Source organism: Mizuhopecten yessoensis, unplaced genomic scaffold (genome assembly GCF_002113885.1).
Source record: "Mizuhopecten yessoensis strain PY_sf001 unplaced genomic scaffold, ASM211388v2 scaffold10621, whole genome shotgun sequence".
NCBI lineage: Eukaryota > Metazoa > Mollusca > Bivalvia > Pectinida > Pectinidae > Mizuhopecten > Mizuhopecten yessoensis.
The window spans coordinates 1,210,397-1,224,713 of NW_018408638.1; the positions used below are offsets into that span (position 1 = coordinate 1,210,397).

The 14,317-nt window shown below is 38.3% G+C and overlaps 1 protein-coding gene across 6 annotated transcripts in view; it reads right to left on the minus strand.

The window, feature by feature from the left end:
- Positions 1–14,317, minus strand: part of LOC110461441 (1-phosphatidylinositol 4,5-bisphosphate phosphodiesterase beta-4-like) — a 101,507-nt gene that overhangs the window by 74,222 nt on the left and 12,968 nt on the right. For 3 of the 6 annotated variants that reach the window (XM_021514894.1, XM_021514889.1, XM_021514893.1), the window contains exon 2: positions 914–1,028. In XM_021514894.1, coding sequence (XP_021370569.1) covers positions 914–997 — 84 coding nt within the window. In that variant the 5' untranslated portion in view covers positions 998–1,028. Of the gene's footprint in view, positions 1–913; positions 1,029–3,729; positions 3,754–3,824; positions 3,919–4,074; positions 4,131–14,317 lie in introns of those variants that run through there. The other 3 variants (XM_021514891.1, XM_021514890.1, XM_021514892.1) reach the window with 3 other exon arrangements.

Consider the following 14,317-nt stretch of genomic DNA (forward strand, 5'->3'; position numbering starts at 1 on the left):
CAATTAGTAATAACATCCTGTGTGAAAACAATACCAATTCCAATTATTTCTATGAGATTGGTTCAAATATCAAATTTCACATTGTTGACTACAAACTTGCAAGTGACACACTTTGCACTCGTTTTGCTAGTCAAGCATATACACAACCAAGACTAAGAGTTCATAATTAAGTTTTCATGTGTGGGTGCGATTCTATGCACGTGAAAGTCTGATGATCTACAATGTTTATGGGATTTATTGAAGTATTTTCAGTGACATATCTTTTATTTTGGATACACAATTTCCGAGAATGTGCCATAAGTAACAACCAGCTTGGCAGTGTTTCAAAGTCTTCAGGTTGGTGAGTTTGATATCGGTTGCCAATCAGGGTGCGTGGTGTATTGAATTGTAGGACAGTCAGTGGTAGAATGATAACTGGTTTGACAGGTAATGCACTTTTTATACTCAGCGAGACCCATACTCGTTACTAAGCAAAGACAAATTAAAATGTCGCCACCTCCTTAGAAATGATAGCCGGAAGAGACAGTTACTGGAGAAGATATCTAAACCAGATTTTTTTTGATTTTTTTTTTAATCTCAATTGAAAGTTTTTAACTTGCACTGTCAGCTTTAAGGACTAGTTCAGAGGTTGTACATGTACTGTGGTTATCTGCCCCTTTTGTCTGAAGTCACAACTATCCAACAGCACACCTGGGTTCAAACTCGGTCAAACATGTGTCTAGATCTGATGGCCAACCACAGGTGCTTTTCATGCGAAACAGTTAATGAAAAGACTTTCAAGCTGAAAAATGTAATAAAACATAACAGAAATCAAAATTTATATGATACAAGTATTGGAAAATCAATATCATTCATGGTGTCAACAGTATTTAATTTGTTTTGACCCTTATGATGAATTACACTAGCAACTGACCTCATCCCAGCGGTCAAACACAGCTCCATCCAGCAGGGGTTGGGGTACTGGAATCCTCCACTGGAACTCTGTCACCTTGGCCATTACCAGCTCCCTCCAGTTACATCATCATCATCTATAAAACAACAAATATATAACCATCATTCTGTAACACAAAACCACAAATAATCACATCACCATCTGTAAGAAAGAACCACAAATATTCACATCACCATCTGAAAGATAGAGTTACAAATAATACCATTAATCGCTGGGATTTCCTTGTGTGCTTGTTTATTGGAAAGTTCCACCTCCAATGGTTATCAATTGGGGAAAATGATGGTGTATATGTATCAGTATGTATCAGTCTCCTTTATATATATAAATGTTAAGAAGGTGTGTTTTTTTTTAATATATTTAACAAACAAAAAACTTCTTAACATTTCAAGTCTAAATTAATAAAGCATCTCTGTATGGATTTTTATTCTTAAATTTCCTTATTATGTTAAGGAAATATGACATTATTTATGTAAAGAAGGACATCCTAACATAATATGTAACATAGGACTTTTGTCTACAAAACCTACTGATGTTTGAGTCAGGTGTCATGTTCAACATATAGCAGCATTGATCAGTAATACAAAAGATTTGTTGATCAGGTTTGAATCAAACTAGAAATACTTCTATATAAGATGTATCTGGTATGGCTTGTCAATAAACTAACAACTCCAACACACTTGAACATAGGAAAACAAATAATGGTTACCCTATATGTATAATGGTACGAGATCATCAGAGCCCTGCATAGAGACAGTAGAATAATGGTTCTCTATATATGGAGGAACAAAGTTTTGTACCGTCAAATGTCCGAGACATCTATTAAAAAGATGCAGTTCAATCCTTATATTTACATTCATTACAAAAGGGATTTTTTAAATCTTCTGAGTGCTTTCTTTTGGTTTGTAAAATATTTGAACCTGTTTTACCAAATAAATAGCAGAGCACTATCAATAAGGCACCAATTATCAATCAGAAAGTATTGGGGAATTTCCATCAGTGTGAATTTGATACTGATGATATGATTGCTTTCTGATTACTCTAACAGTAAGACGGAATTACCTGAACAATTTCAGACTGGAACACATTCACACGTATAAGTTCTTTGTGTTACATGTATTTGCTTGCACCACTACTGTACATTCTGAGTTTGTAGGTTTATTTTCTGTCTGTACACTAGAAATACATATATCATACTTGTCCAGAAGGGTATGGGGCGAGGGAGTCATGACATCAAACAATATTACAAGAGTAAATTGTCCAGGGAGACATCGCAATAACAAATGTACACAGTTAAAGCATCCCCCTGTAGGAAGTGACAATGTTATGGGTTACAGGTGTCCAGCAGCCACAAGAACATGGAACCATAGACCACATACAAAAATATGACGAAAGTATCCACAGGAACAGACATTAACAGAATATGCAAGGGCCAGCACCTATTATGGTGCAATGATCAGCAGGACAAGTAGAACCAGTTGTTGTTGATGTGGAGCTGGTGTAACTTGACCTTTACATGTACATATTTAAGCATTGAACTGTTTTTGTATGGTATTTATGATCTATTTGAATGACACAGCTTTGCAAGCAAACAAATCATAATGCGCACCATACTTATATTTACGTTTTCTCTGCCTCTTATGTTCTTTTTTAACTTATAATTTATATTTAAAATTAAAAATGCCCACCTTATCGACAGTCCACACAATTTCGTTCAAGAGTTTGAACAGCGTATTGTCGCGTGCTGATTGGCAAACAAAGTAGTACTTTGAAATTTTAACAAACACTTCAATTTTATTCCATAATTCAGTATCAATACAATTGCGTATGATATGTCTATAGGGTGATTTAAGTTTATCAATAGAACTCTGAGCTGAAAGTTAGATTTGAAATTGTTTCGATTTTTCCCCAGAACAAGTTTTGCGCATGGACAAATACAGTGAACACCGTAAATCCGACCTTGCCCTCCACGAGGGAGTTATTTTTGGAAGTTAATTCGAACTTTTCTCTTTGCTCATTTTGTAAAGAATCCAGGCATGAATTTATTTGTTGATTGTATGGGAACCTGACAACAGTCGGTAGATTCTATAACAGACTCATTATTTGACATGTCGTCAGAAACTGAGGAACCGTCCGTGGATGCGAGACGCGTGAAACTGATAGGCCTAGCGTTTGAAGTGAGTGATCTTCCGACGGAGCACAGGTTCGTTACAAATGTATTTGTGCTGTGACTCATATCAGTAGGTCTGTAACATATGTGTCAGTACGTACATGTAGGTCTATAGAATATGTGTATTTCAGACATTTGTAACGAACCCCTGTTGATCAGTGCAGTGTAACAGACGATATTTCTGATAAATTGCATGAGCGTTAATATCGGTTCCATTGCCGGCATTGGTGATTTCAACCGATGTGCATTTTGTACGATATTGCAGACCTTGGTCTTGTTTTTGTTGTAATAAAAGTGTTTTTTATTTTATTTTTTATTTTTACCAAATGTAAATATACCTGTATAGATTTTGATTTGTGGTGGTGGGCTATAGTGGCCATGGTAGCACATTGTCAGATATGCCTTCACCACTTGGCCACCACGGCTCAACCTGTATAGAGTGTTATCATTTGATGACAAGGTCATGACAGCATTGAGATAGATAAGTCTGTATCACTGTTTTACAAGTATCCTTCAGATTGGAAATGAGGATTAGTAAAGCACGGAAGGATGGGACAATCAGTCCTTCAGAGATTTAAAGACAAAACTCGCCATAACTACATCATCTTACCTCTAGATCTGTCAAATATTCATAAGTAGCCATCCAGTATTCTAGTCATGGATACCCGATTGGTAATGCATCATGCACATAAACAATAAACTTACCTGTCCACCTGTAATGATGTTTACAGGTACGCGATAATGTCTACAGGTTGAGCTCTAGATCTGGTTACCTGCACATTGTGTACGTCAACTATATACAGAGTGCTGTATGAAACTTATCTGTGATTCTAATAAATCAGCATGACCACTGATAAAAGTGCACTTACACCAAAATGTACCGCCCCTTACCACACTACAGCCACGAGCCTTCTGATTTACGATACAATATTTAATCCAAATTTCAAGTGCTTACCTTATCAATGCTGTCAATTTCCTACACAATTCTTAGCAGTATCCTGATTATATCAAATTGACACAAGGAGCATGTGCATGCAAATGACATGATCTGTCCTTCATAAATATTTCCTGTTTGACTCTCCTAAATATCACTATAGCTACCAACCATTTACAATGTACTCTACACGTCTGTTAGACAGAACCCCTACATTCACACACACATTCTTGTATATCATTCCAGCAGGTAGTATCATTTGGTAAATGCATTTGCTTCTTTTATTTGCACAAATATATATGTGCTGTAACTTAATTGGGTGGGTACTGTTAAATGGCCTTGATTTTAGTTTACGACTGTACTTGTTGTAGTAGTGACAGATGTTGTTACACTGTGTTACATGTAATCCTGAACTTTATGTATACCCAGTTTAAGTTCATGAAGGATTTAGTTTTGTGAAAATAATTCAAATTGTCCGTTCAGCTGAGTCAATCAGAACGTTCCAAATTAACTAAAATATCTTTGAAACATTAAAATTAATGAGATAAGTGCCTGGGGCTGCATATCAATAAATGATTTTCATTAGGAAGGAGGTGTGCTTGTGAAATGTTTGATATAGTTTTTATGGGTTTTTTCCTCTGGGGCATCCAACATACCAAGTTTGAGCCTGGTGTAATATTTTTTTCTGAAGTTAGGATAGGAGAATGTTTTTTAAGTAAGAGTGACCTTGTCCTTTCATCTTCTATTCTCACTATCAACAGAGTATTTCATCTTCCCTAGGTCCACCCACATACACAGTCAGAGCTCTGCGTGATTGTTTGTTCTGAAGATGGGATCTAGACAAGAACATTCTATTTTCAATAACAGGTAACGGTAATCTTGCCCTTTGACGAACCATGTTCAAACATAAAGTGATTCTTCCTTTAGATTTTATATAGGACAACACACATACTGTACATGTACCAAAGCTGAGCTCTGTGCGATCCAATGGTCTGAAGTTAGGATCCATACAAGACAAGAGGCCCAATGGCTTTAGCGGTCACCTGAGTTATATTATAAGTACTGGTAGCTCAATTTCATTGTTAAGATCATGTTGTAATGTGTAAAAAAAGTGAAACACAATAGTTGTCATATGTCACTCAAATAAATTATTTTGCTATTGAGAAATATAATATCTATTGTTATTTAGCCAATTTTCTTCTTTTGCCAACCCCTGGAATAGGCCAAGATATTACTTACTAATACAATTTGATTTCAATTTCATTATAACTATTCCAACCAAGTTTGAATTATTTCTTGCTAAAAATGAACAAGATAAAGTCAGAAGTGCTATTTCCCTATACATGTATAAACTTCAGTAAATTTTACTTTCTCCCCTAGGGAGAGCAGATGACCAGGGAGATAATGAAATTTACAATTTAGATAATGCACCTAAGGACTGTTCTATCAATGAAGAGTGTTTGTTTGTACTTTTAACCATTTTCCACCCCCCAGCCCCTGGCAATGGGGCAGGATCTTATTTTCTCATACCATCTAATTGCCATCTGGCATCATAATCATTCCAGCCAAGTTTGAACAATTTCCTGCTGAAAATGGATAAAATATACCCAAATGTGTTGTTTCCCTATACATGTATAAACTAAATGTCAACTTTACCCCATCCCCAAGCGAGAATGGATGGTCTCGGGGTAATGAAATTAATAAAAAGAGATAAAGCCCCTGATGGAATTTTCATCCATGCACAGAATTTGATTGTAGGCTAAGCCTCCAAGTCTGAAGAAGAAGACTTTTGAAATATTGGTTAATTTATTTTCCCTTTGGGGTCCCGCCTTGCCCTTGGGAATGGGACAGGAATTCCCCCTCCCCTCCCCAAGGGAGAACGGATGGCCGTGGGTACTGAAATTTACAATTTGAATAAAGCCCATGATGATCTTTCCACCTCTGAGTCTGGAGAAGAAGATTTTTGAAATACTGGTTAATTTTCCCCTTTTGGGACCCGCCCTGGCCCCTGGGGTTGGGTTAGGAATCCCAATTTTACAAGTTTGAAAAAATTCCATCCACTGGTTCTCGAGAAGAAGTCAAAAATGAAAAAAAGTTTACGCACGAAGCACAACCACGGACAGAAAGCGATCAGAATTATTTTAATAACAGTGATCTTTAACTTTGACAATATTTTTTTCAAGGAGGACAAAAAGTAGCAAATATAAAGCCTCTCTAATCAAGCCAGCTTTAATCTGGTTGTCCAAAATTCAGCCTGGTTAATCTGGTCACCACAAGTAATCTAATTGTCCCACAGTTAAATCTAATTAATCCAGTTCAACCACTTATCTGGTTGTCCCACTATATACCTATATCCAGCCTCATTAATCCAGCCACTACTAACCCAGATGTCTCAGGATGTGACCCATCAACTTGCCTATATATAGACTCAATTAAACAATGATCTACTAGTGACATGTTACTATATATAGTAACACAACACTCGGCCTATACCGAATCCCATACAGAGATCCATCGTCACCTGTTACTAAATATAGTAACACAACACTTGGCCAATACTGACTCCCATACAGAGATCCATCGTCACCTGTTACTAGGCCTATACTGACTCCCATACAGAGATCTATAGTCACCTGTGACTATATATAGTAACACAACGCTTGGCCTATACTGACTCCCATACAGAGATCCATCGTCACCTGTTACTATATATAGTAACACAACGCTTGGCCCATACTGACTCCCATACAGAGATCCATCGTCACCTGTTACTATATATAGTAACATAACACTCGGCTTATACCGACTCCCATACAGAGATCCATCGTCGCCTGTTACTATACATAGTAACACAACACTTGGCCCATACTGACTCCCATACAGAGATCCATCGTCACCTGTTACTACATAGTAACACAACACTTGGCCCATACTGACTCCCATACAGAGATCCATCGTCACCTGTTAAATTTTATAATAACACAACAATTGGCCTATACATACTGACTCCCATACAGAGATCCATCGTCACCTGTTACTAGGCATATACTGACTCCCATACAGAGATCCATCGTCACCTGATACTACATATAGTAACACAACAATTGGCCTATACATACTTACTCCCATACAGAGATCCATCGTCACCTGTTACTACATAGTAACACAACACTTGGCCCATACTGACTCCCATACAGAGATCCATCGTCACCTGATACTACATATAGTAACACAACAATTGGCCTATACATACTGACTCCCATACAGAGATCCATCGTCACCTGTTAAATTTTATAATAACACAACAATTGGCCTATACATACTGACTCCCATACAGAGATCCATCGTCACCTGTTACTATATATAGTAACACAACACTCGGCTTATACCGACTCCCATACAGAGATCCATCGTCACCTGTTACTATACATAGTAACACAACACTTGGCCCATACTGACTCCCATACAGAGATCCATCGTCACCTGTTACTAGGCCTATACTGACTCCCATACAGAGATCCATCGTCACCTGTTAAATTTTATAATAACACAACAATTGGCCTATACATACTGACTCCCATATACGGAGATCTACTAGTGACATGTTACTATATAAAGTAACATAACACTCGGCCTATACTGACTCCCGTACAGAGATCTACTATCCTCACCTAGTATATGCAATAGATATATAGATCATAGACGTGTTCTGTTTACTTTTTTATTACCACAGGTTCGAAGCTAAGTATGCCACAAGCAAAGAGCATGAAAGTAGACAGTGAAACAGCCTACCAATCTATATGTATAATTAATTTTAACTGATTCAACTGAACAGCTGTTATGACAGATATTGATTTACTACCAGAATATTGGGTGGCAGAGTTCAGCTAAATCATCAGGGAGTCCAACATGTACATACAGCTAAGGTGAGCAGTACACCCTCACTCAGTAATTATACACAACAACCTAATATATTTGGGGGTTCACTACCGAATATATAGCTGAGGTGAGCAGTACACCCTCACTCAGTAATTATACACCACAACCTAATACATTAGGGGTTCACTACCGGGTATATAGCTGAGGTGAGCAGTACACCCTCACTCAGTAATTATACACCACAACCTAATACATTTGGGGTTCACTACCGAGTATATAGCTGAGGTGAGCAGTACATCCCCACTCAGTAATTATACACCACAACCTAATACATTAGGGGTTCACTACCGGGTATATAGCTAAGGTGAGCAGTACACCCTCACTCAGTAAGTAAGAAATTATACACCACAACCTAATACATTTGGGGTTCACTACCGGATATATAACTAAGGTGAGCAGTACACCCTCACTCAGTAAGTAAGAAATTATACACCACAACCTAATACATTTGGGGTTCACTACCGGGTATATAGCTAAGGTGAGCAGTACACCCTCACTCAGTAATTATACACCACAACCTAATACATTAGGGGTTCACTACCGGGTATATAGCTAAGGTGAGCAGTACACCCTCACTCAGTAATTATACACAACAACCTAATACATTAGGGGTTCACTACCGGGTATATAGCTGAGGTGAGCAGTACACCCTCACTCAGTAATTATACACCACAACCTAATACATTTGGGGTTCACTACCGGGTATATAGCTGAGGTGAGCAGTACACCCTCACTCAGTAATTATACACCACAACCTAATACATTTGGGGTTCACTACCGGGTATATAGCTGAGGTGAGCAGTACACCCCCACTCAGTAATTATACACCACAACCTAATACATTAGGGGTTCACTACCGGGTATATAGCTAAGGTGAGCAGTACACCCTCACTCAGTAAGTAAGAAATTATACACCACAACCTAATACATTTGGGGTTCACTACCGGGTATATAGCTAAGGTGAGCAGTACACCCTCACTCAGGAATTATACACCACAACGTAATACATTTGGGGGTTCACTACCGAGTATGTAGCTGAGGTGAGCAGTACACCCTCACTCAGGAATTATACACCATAACCTAATACATTAGGGGTTCACTACCGGGTATATAGCTGAGGTGAGCAGTACACCCCCACTCAGTAAGAAATTATACACCATAACCTAATATATTTGGAGGTTCACTACCGGGTATGTAGCTGAGGTGAGCAGTACACCCTCACTCAGGAATTATACACCACAACCAAATACATTTGGGGTTCACTACCGGGTATATAGCTGAGGTGAGCAGTACACCCTCACTCAGGAATTATACACCACAACCTAATACATTTGGGGGTTCACTACAGGGTATATAGCTGAGGTGAACAGTACACCCCCACTCAGTAAGAAATTATACACCACAACCTAATACATTTGGAGGTTCACTACCGGGTATGTAGCTGAGGTGAGCAGTACACCCTCACTCAGGAATTATACACCACAACCAAATACATTTGGAGGTTCACTACCGGGTATGTAGCTGAGGTGAGCAGTACACCCTCACTCAGGAATTATACACCACAACCAAATACATTTGGGGTTCACTACCGGGTATATAGCTGAGGTGAGCAGTACACCCTCACTCAGGAATTATACACAACAACCTAATACATTTGGGGGTTCACCACAGGGTATATAGCTGAGGTGAGCAGTACACCCTCACTCAGGAATTATACACAACAACCTAATACATTTGGGGGTTCACCACAGGGTATATAGCTGAGGTGAGCAGTACACCCTCACTCAGGAATTATACACAACAACCTAATACATTAGGGGTTCACTACCGGGTATATAGCTGAGGTGAACAGTACACCCCCACACAGTAAGAAATTGTACACCACAACCTAATATATTTGGGGATTCACCACAAGGTATATAGCTGAGGTGAGCAGTACACCCTCACTAAGTAAGTAAGAAATTATACACCACAACCTAATTCATTTGGGGGTTTACTACATGTACAGGGTATATATAGCTGAGGTGAACAGTACGTCAAAGTGCAATATTACACAAGTCAATTATATTCATTTCAGGAACAACCATGTAAACATCAGATTTGTGATCAAAATGCAGTCAAACATCTTTACTAATCCAATCTACATTACTGATCCATAAGTTTGACCGTTATGCAGACTTAGGTCAGGAATATTTAAGCCAGAAGTCCTCAAAAAAGGTCTTAAGAAAGGTTTCATTACTTATAATTATCCCTGATAGACACATATGAACTAATGTCACACATTTTCAGTCACATTTTGAATTCATATATATTGATCTATTAATATCCCCTTTCAGTAACATGGACATACAAAACGTACAAATATCATGTCACATTGAATTCTGTCACGTTTCTATTACTTTTTCCTCTGTCACATTCAGTCACCCTGAATTCTGTCATGTTCTCATTAGATTTAAGCCAGACTGAACCCTAAGGTCCCATTTTAGTCACCTGATCCTGTGTCAGTGATGAAAAACGACAGGTTACCAGATAAAAGGCCAAATGGCAGACAATAGAATTGATAACCCGTATTTTGGAATAATTCTGCTTGTTTGTGTTGAATTTATTGATCATTGCTGGCTTACATACACATGTACATATAGCTATCAATGATGATACAAGCACAACCAACCTCCCCCAAATGTCCTGGCTACAACAAAAGCTCCACCAACCTCCTCCCAATGTCTTGGCTGTACTATACACACAAGCTCCATCAACCTCCCCAATGTCCTGGCTGTACTATACACACAAGCTCCATCAACCTCCCCCAATGTCTTGGCTATACTATACACAAAAGCTCCATCAACCTCCCCCAATGTCTTGGCTATACTATACACACAAGTTCCATCAACCTCACTCAATGTCTTGGCTATACACACAAGCTCCATCAACCTCCCCAATGTCTTGGCTATACTATACACACAAACTCCATCAACCTCCCCCCAATGTCCTGGCTATACTATACACACAAGCTCCATCAACCTCCCCCAATGTCTTGGCTGTACTATACACACAAGCTCCATCAACCTCCCCCAATGTCTTTGCTATACTATACACACAAGTTCCATCAACCTCACCCAATGTCTTGGCTATACACACAAGCTCCATCAACCTCCCCCATTGTCTTGTCTATACTATACACACAAGCTCCATCAACATCCCCCAATGTCTTGGCTATACTTGACGCACAAGCTCCATCAACCTCCCCAATGTCTTGGCTATACTATACACACAAACTCCATCAACCCCCCCCCAATGTCCTGGCTATACTATACACACAAGCCCCACCACCCCCCCCCAATGTCTTGGCTGTACTATACACACAAGCTCCATCAACCCCCCCAATGTCTTTGCCGTACTAGACACACAAGCTCCATCAACCTCCCCAATGTCTTTGCCGTACTAGACCCACAAGCTCCATCACCCTCCCCAATGTCTTTGCTGTACTATACACACAAGCTCCATCAACCTCCCCAATGTCTTTGCTGTACTATACACACAAGTTCCATCAACCTCACCCAATGTCTTGGCTATACACACAAGCTCCATCAACCTCACCCAATGTCTTGGCTATACTATACACACAAGCTCCATCAACCTCCCCAATGTCTTGGCTATACTATACACACAAGCTCCATCAACATCCCCCAATGTCTTGGCTATACTATACTTACAAGCTCCATCAACGTTCCCTAATGTCTTGGCTATACTATACACACAAGCTCCATCAACCTCCCCAATGTCTTTGCATCGACACAAGCTTCACCAACGATTGGCTGTACCTCCTTACATTTGTAACAGATCTGTCAGGAACTTTCCTCTATCACTGTTAGATCAAGCAGCTAATCATGAGAGGAGATTAAGTGTTTGTCCCCCAGCTTCAAAACATCCCATAATAGCATTATGGTTTCATAAATATACTTCTTAAGCTTCTTTTGTTCCAGTGTTTTTTTATCCTCTTTTTAATTAGATACAAATCATATAGCACATCATGAATCCTTTTTTAACATTGTATTGATCAGTAATAAATGTCAACCATAATTAAAACAAGGTTATACATGCACCACAAAGGGATATACTGAATAAAAAATGTCCCTAGACAATATAAGCCATAACAACAGTGATCTAGAGATCGTCATTAAAGCAAGAATATTACACATGTACATCCCAAAGGTATAGGTATAACACACACAATTTCATTAAATCATATTTAGTAACTACAACATAACCCTTTTTATCATATATATGAATACTGTGTTTTTATGCAGTGTCATAAATTAAAGCCACCACATAACTTATGTTCATGTTAATTGAGTAATCAATCAATGTGACGTCACGTTATCGTGAAGCTGACGCAATTTTCATCGTTTCAGAGGCGGCCAATTGCAAGTGCAAAATATTTAATTCAGATCACAGTTTCACAGTTTACTTTGTATAATATGATACAAAGAATCTGTCATTTGTTTTCCTTTATACTAGATTGATGATACTCATTTTGGATTTTTCATATTTTCCTCGCCAGAGGCTCGCAAACATGAACAAGAGGCCCAGAGGGCCTGTATCGTTCACCTGTTTCTTTTGTTACATGAAAATGACATATAGGTAACTTCAGACCAAATTTGGAAACTAGAACACAAGGCATTTTAACCTCTCTTAAACGCTCAAGATATTGTTATTTGAAATTTGAAAATTGTAATTTTAAAGCTTTTAACCCAGGTTGACCTATGACTCCGGCTAGCACTTAAAGTTGACATTTGACCTCATTACTGTTATAAAGAAAAAGATTCTCACTGCTGGTCTACATAACATACCCAAGTTTCATGACTCTAGACCAAATTCTTCTTATATTAGGATATTGTTGTTTAAAGGTATTAACATTTTTGACTCCTGTGACCTTGAAAGCAGGTCAAGGTCATTTTAATGAGAAAATTTTACAGCACTTCATCCCAGGTACCTATTGGCCAAATATTATGACCCTGGGCCTTATGGAATTTGAGGAGAGGTTGTTTAAGCTTTTAACCCATGTTGACTTTTGACCCCCAACAAGCACTTAAAGTTGACCTTTAACCTCATTACTGTGGATTAGAAAAAAGATTTGCACTGCTGGTCTACATAACATACTCAAGTATCATGACTCTAGTCCAAATGCTTCTTAGAATATTATTGTTTGAAGTTTTTAACATATTTGACCTCTGTGACCTTGAAAGTAGGTCAAGGTCATTTTCATGAGGGCACCTAATAGCACTCTATCCCAGGTACCTACTGGTCAAATATTATGATCCTGGGCCTTATGGAACTTGAGAAGAAGATTGTTAAAGCTTTTAACCCATGTTGGCATTTGACCCCCGAGTAGCACTTAAATTTGACCTTTAACCTCATTACTGTTAAGAAGAAAATGATTTGCACTGCTGGTCTACATAACATACCCAAGTATCATGACTCTTGTCCAAATGGTTCTTAGGATATTGTTGTTTCAATCTTTGAACATATTTGACCTCTGTGACCTTGAAAGTAGGTCAAGGTCATTTTTATTAAGAAACTTTATAGCACTCCATCCAAGGTACCTACTGGCCAAATATCAAGACCCTAGGTCCTCTAGTTCTTCAGGAAAAGTCGTTTAAAAGAAAAAGTTGACGGACGGACGATGGACGCCACAGTACTTCATAAAATGCAAAACTTGTATCATAAATCTAATATGAAGGGAAACTTATGACAGATCCTCTATGTCTCTTGACTTCTTTTCATTCCTTTAGAATCAACTTCATACAATGTTTAATGAGTTTTACCTCAATTTTCAACTACATTTGTATATATGAAGTAGGTTATTTTAAGGAGCAAAGGTCCAGAAAATACACGCTTGGTACAAGAGTTTCTATTTATAGTAATTATGGTGACCTTGACCTTTGGTATCAATTTCAATGTATCAGCAGTTTCTGTATTGCGGCATCAGAATTTCCCTATACAATTACATGTATGTTGTGTCATTGTTTTCCCATTATTTTGTCATGCAACATGAAATTGAGTGGAATAAAGAAATTCCCTATACCCTTAAAGCTTCCTTTTTTCAGTTTGGGATTGTGGCTCTATACCTGGTGTTGAATACCACACACTTGACTCGTACAGTGCAGACTGGGTGGTTATGGAGTGCTCGATGGCATTGATGAATAATGCATTTTACAGAATGTCAACTTGGTAATTAATATGGCATGAAAAATGGCAGCTCTCATGCATGGAGCTTGAAAATTTGGTTGTTAACCTTTATATTCAATTTGGCAGAGCCATTTAA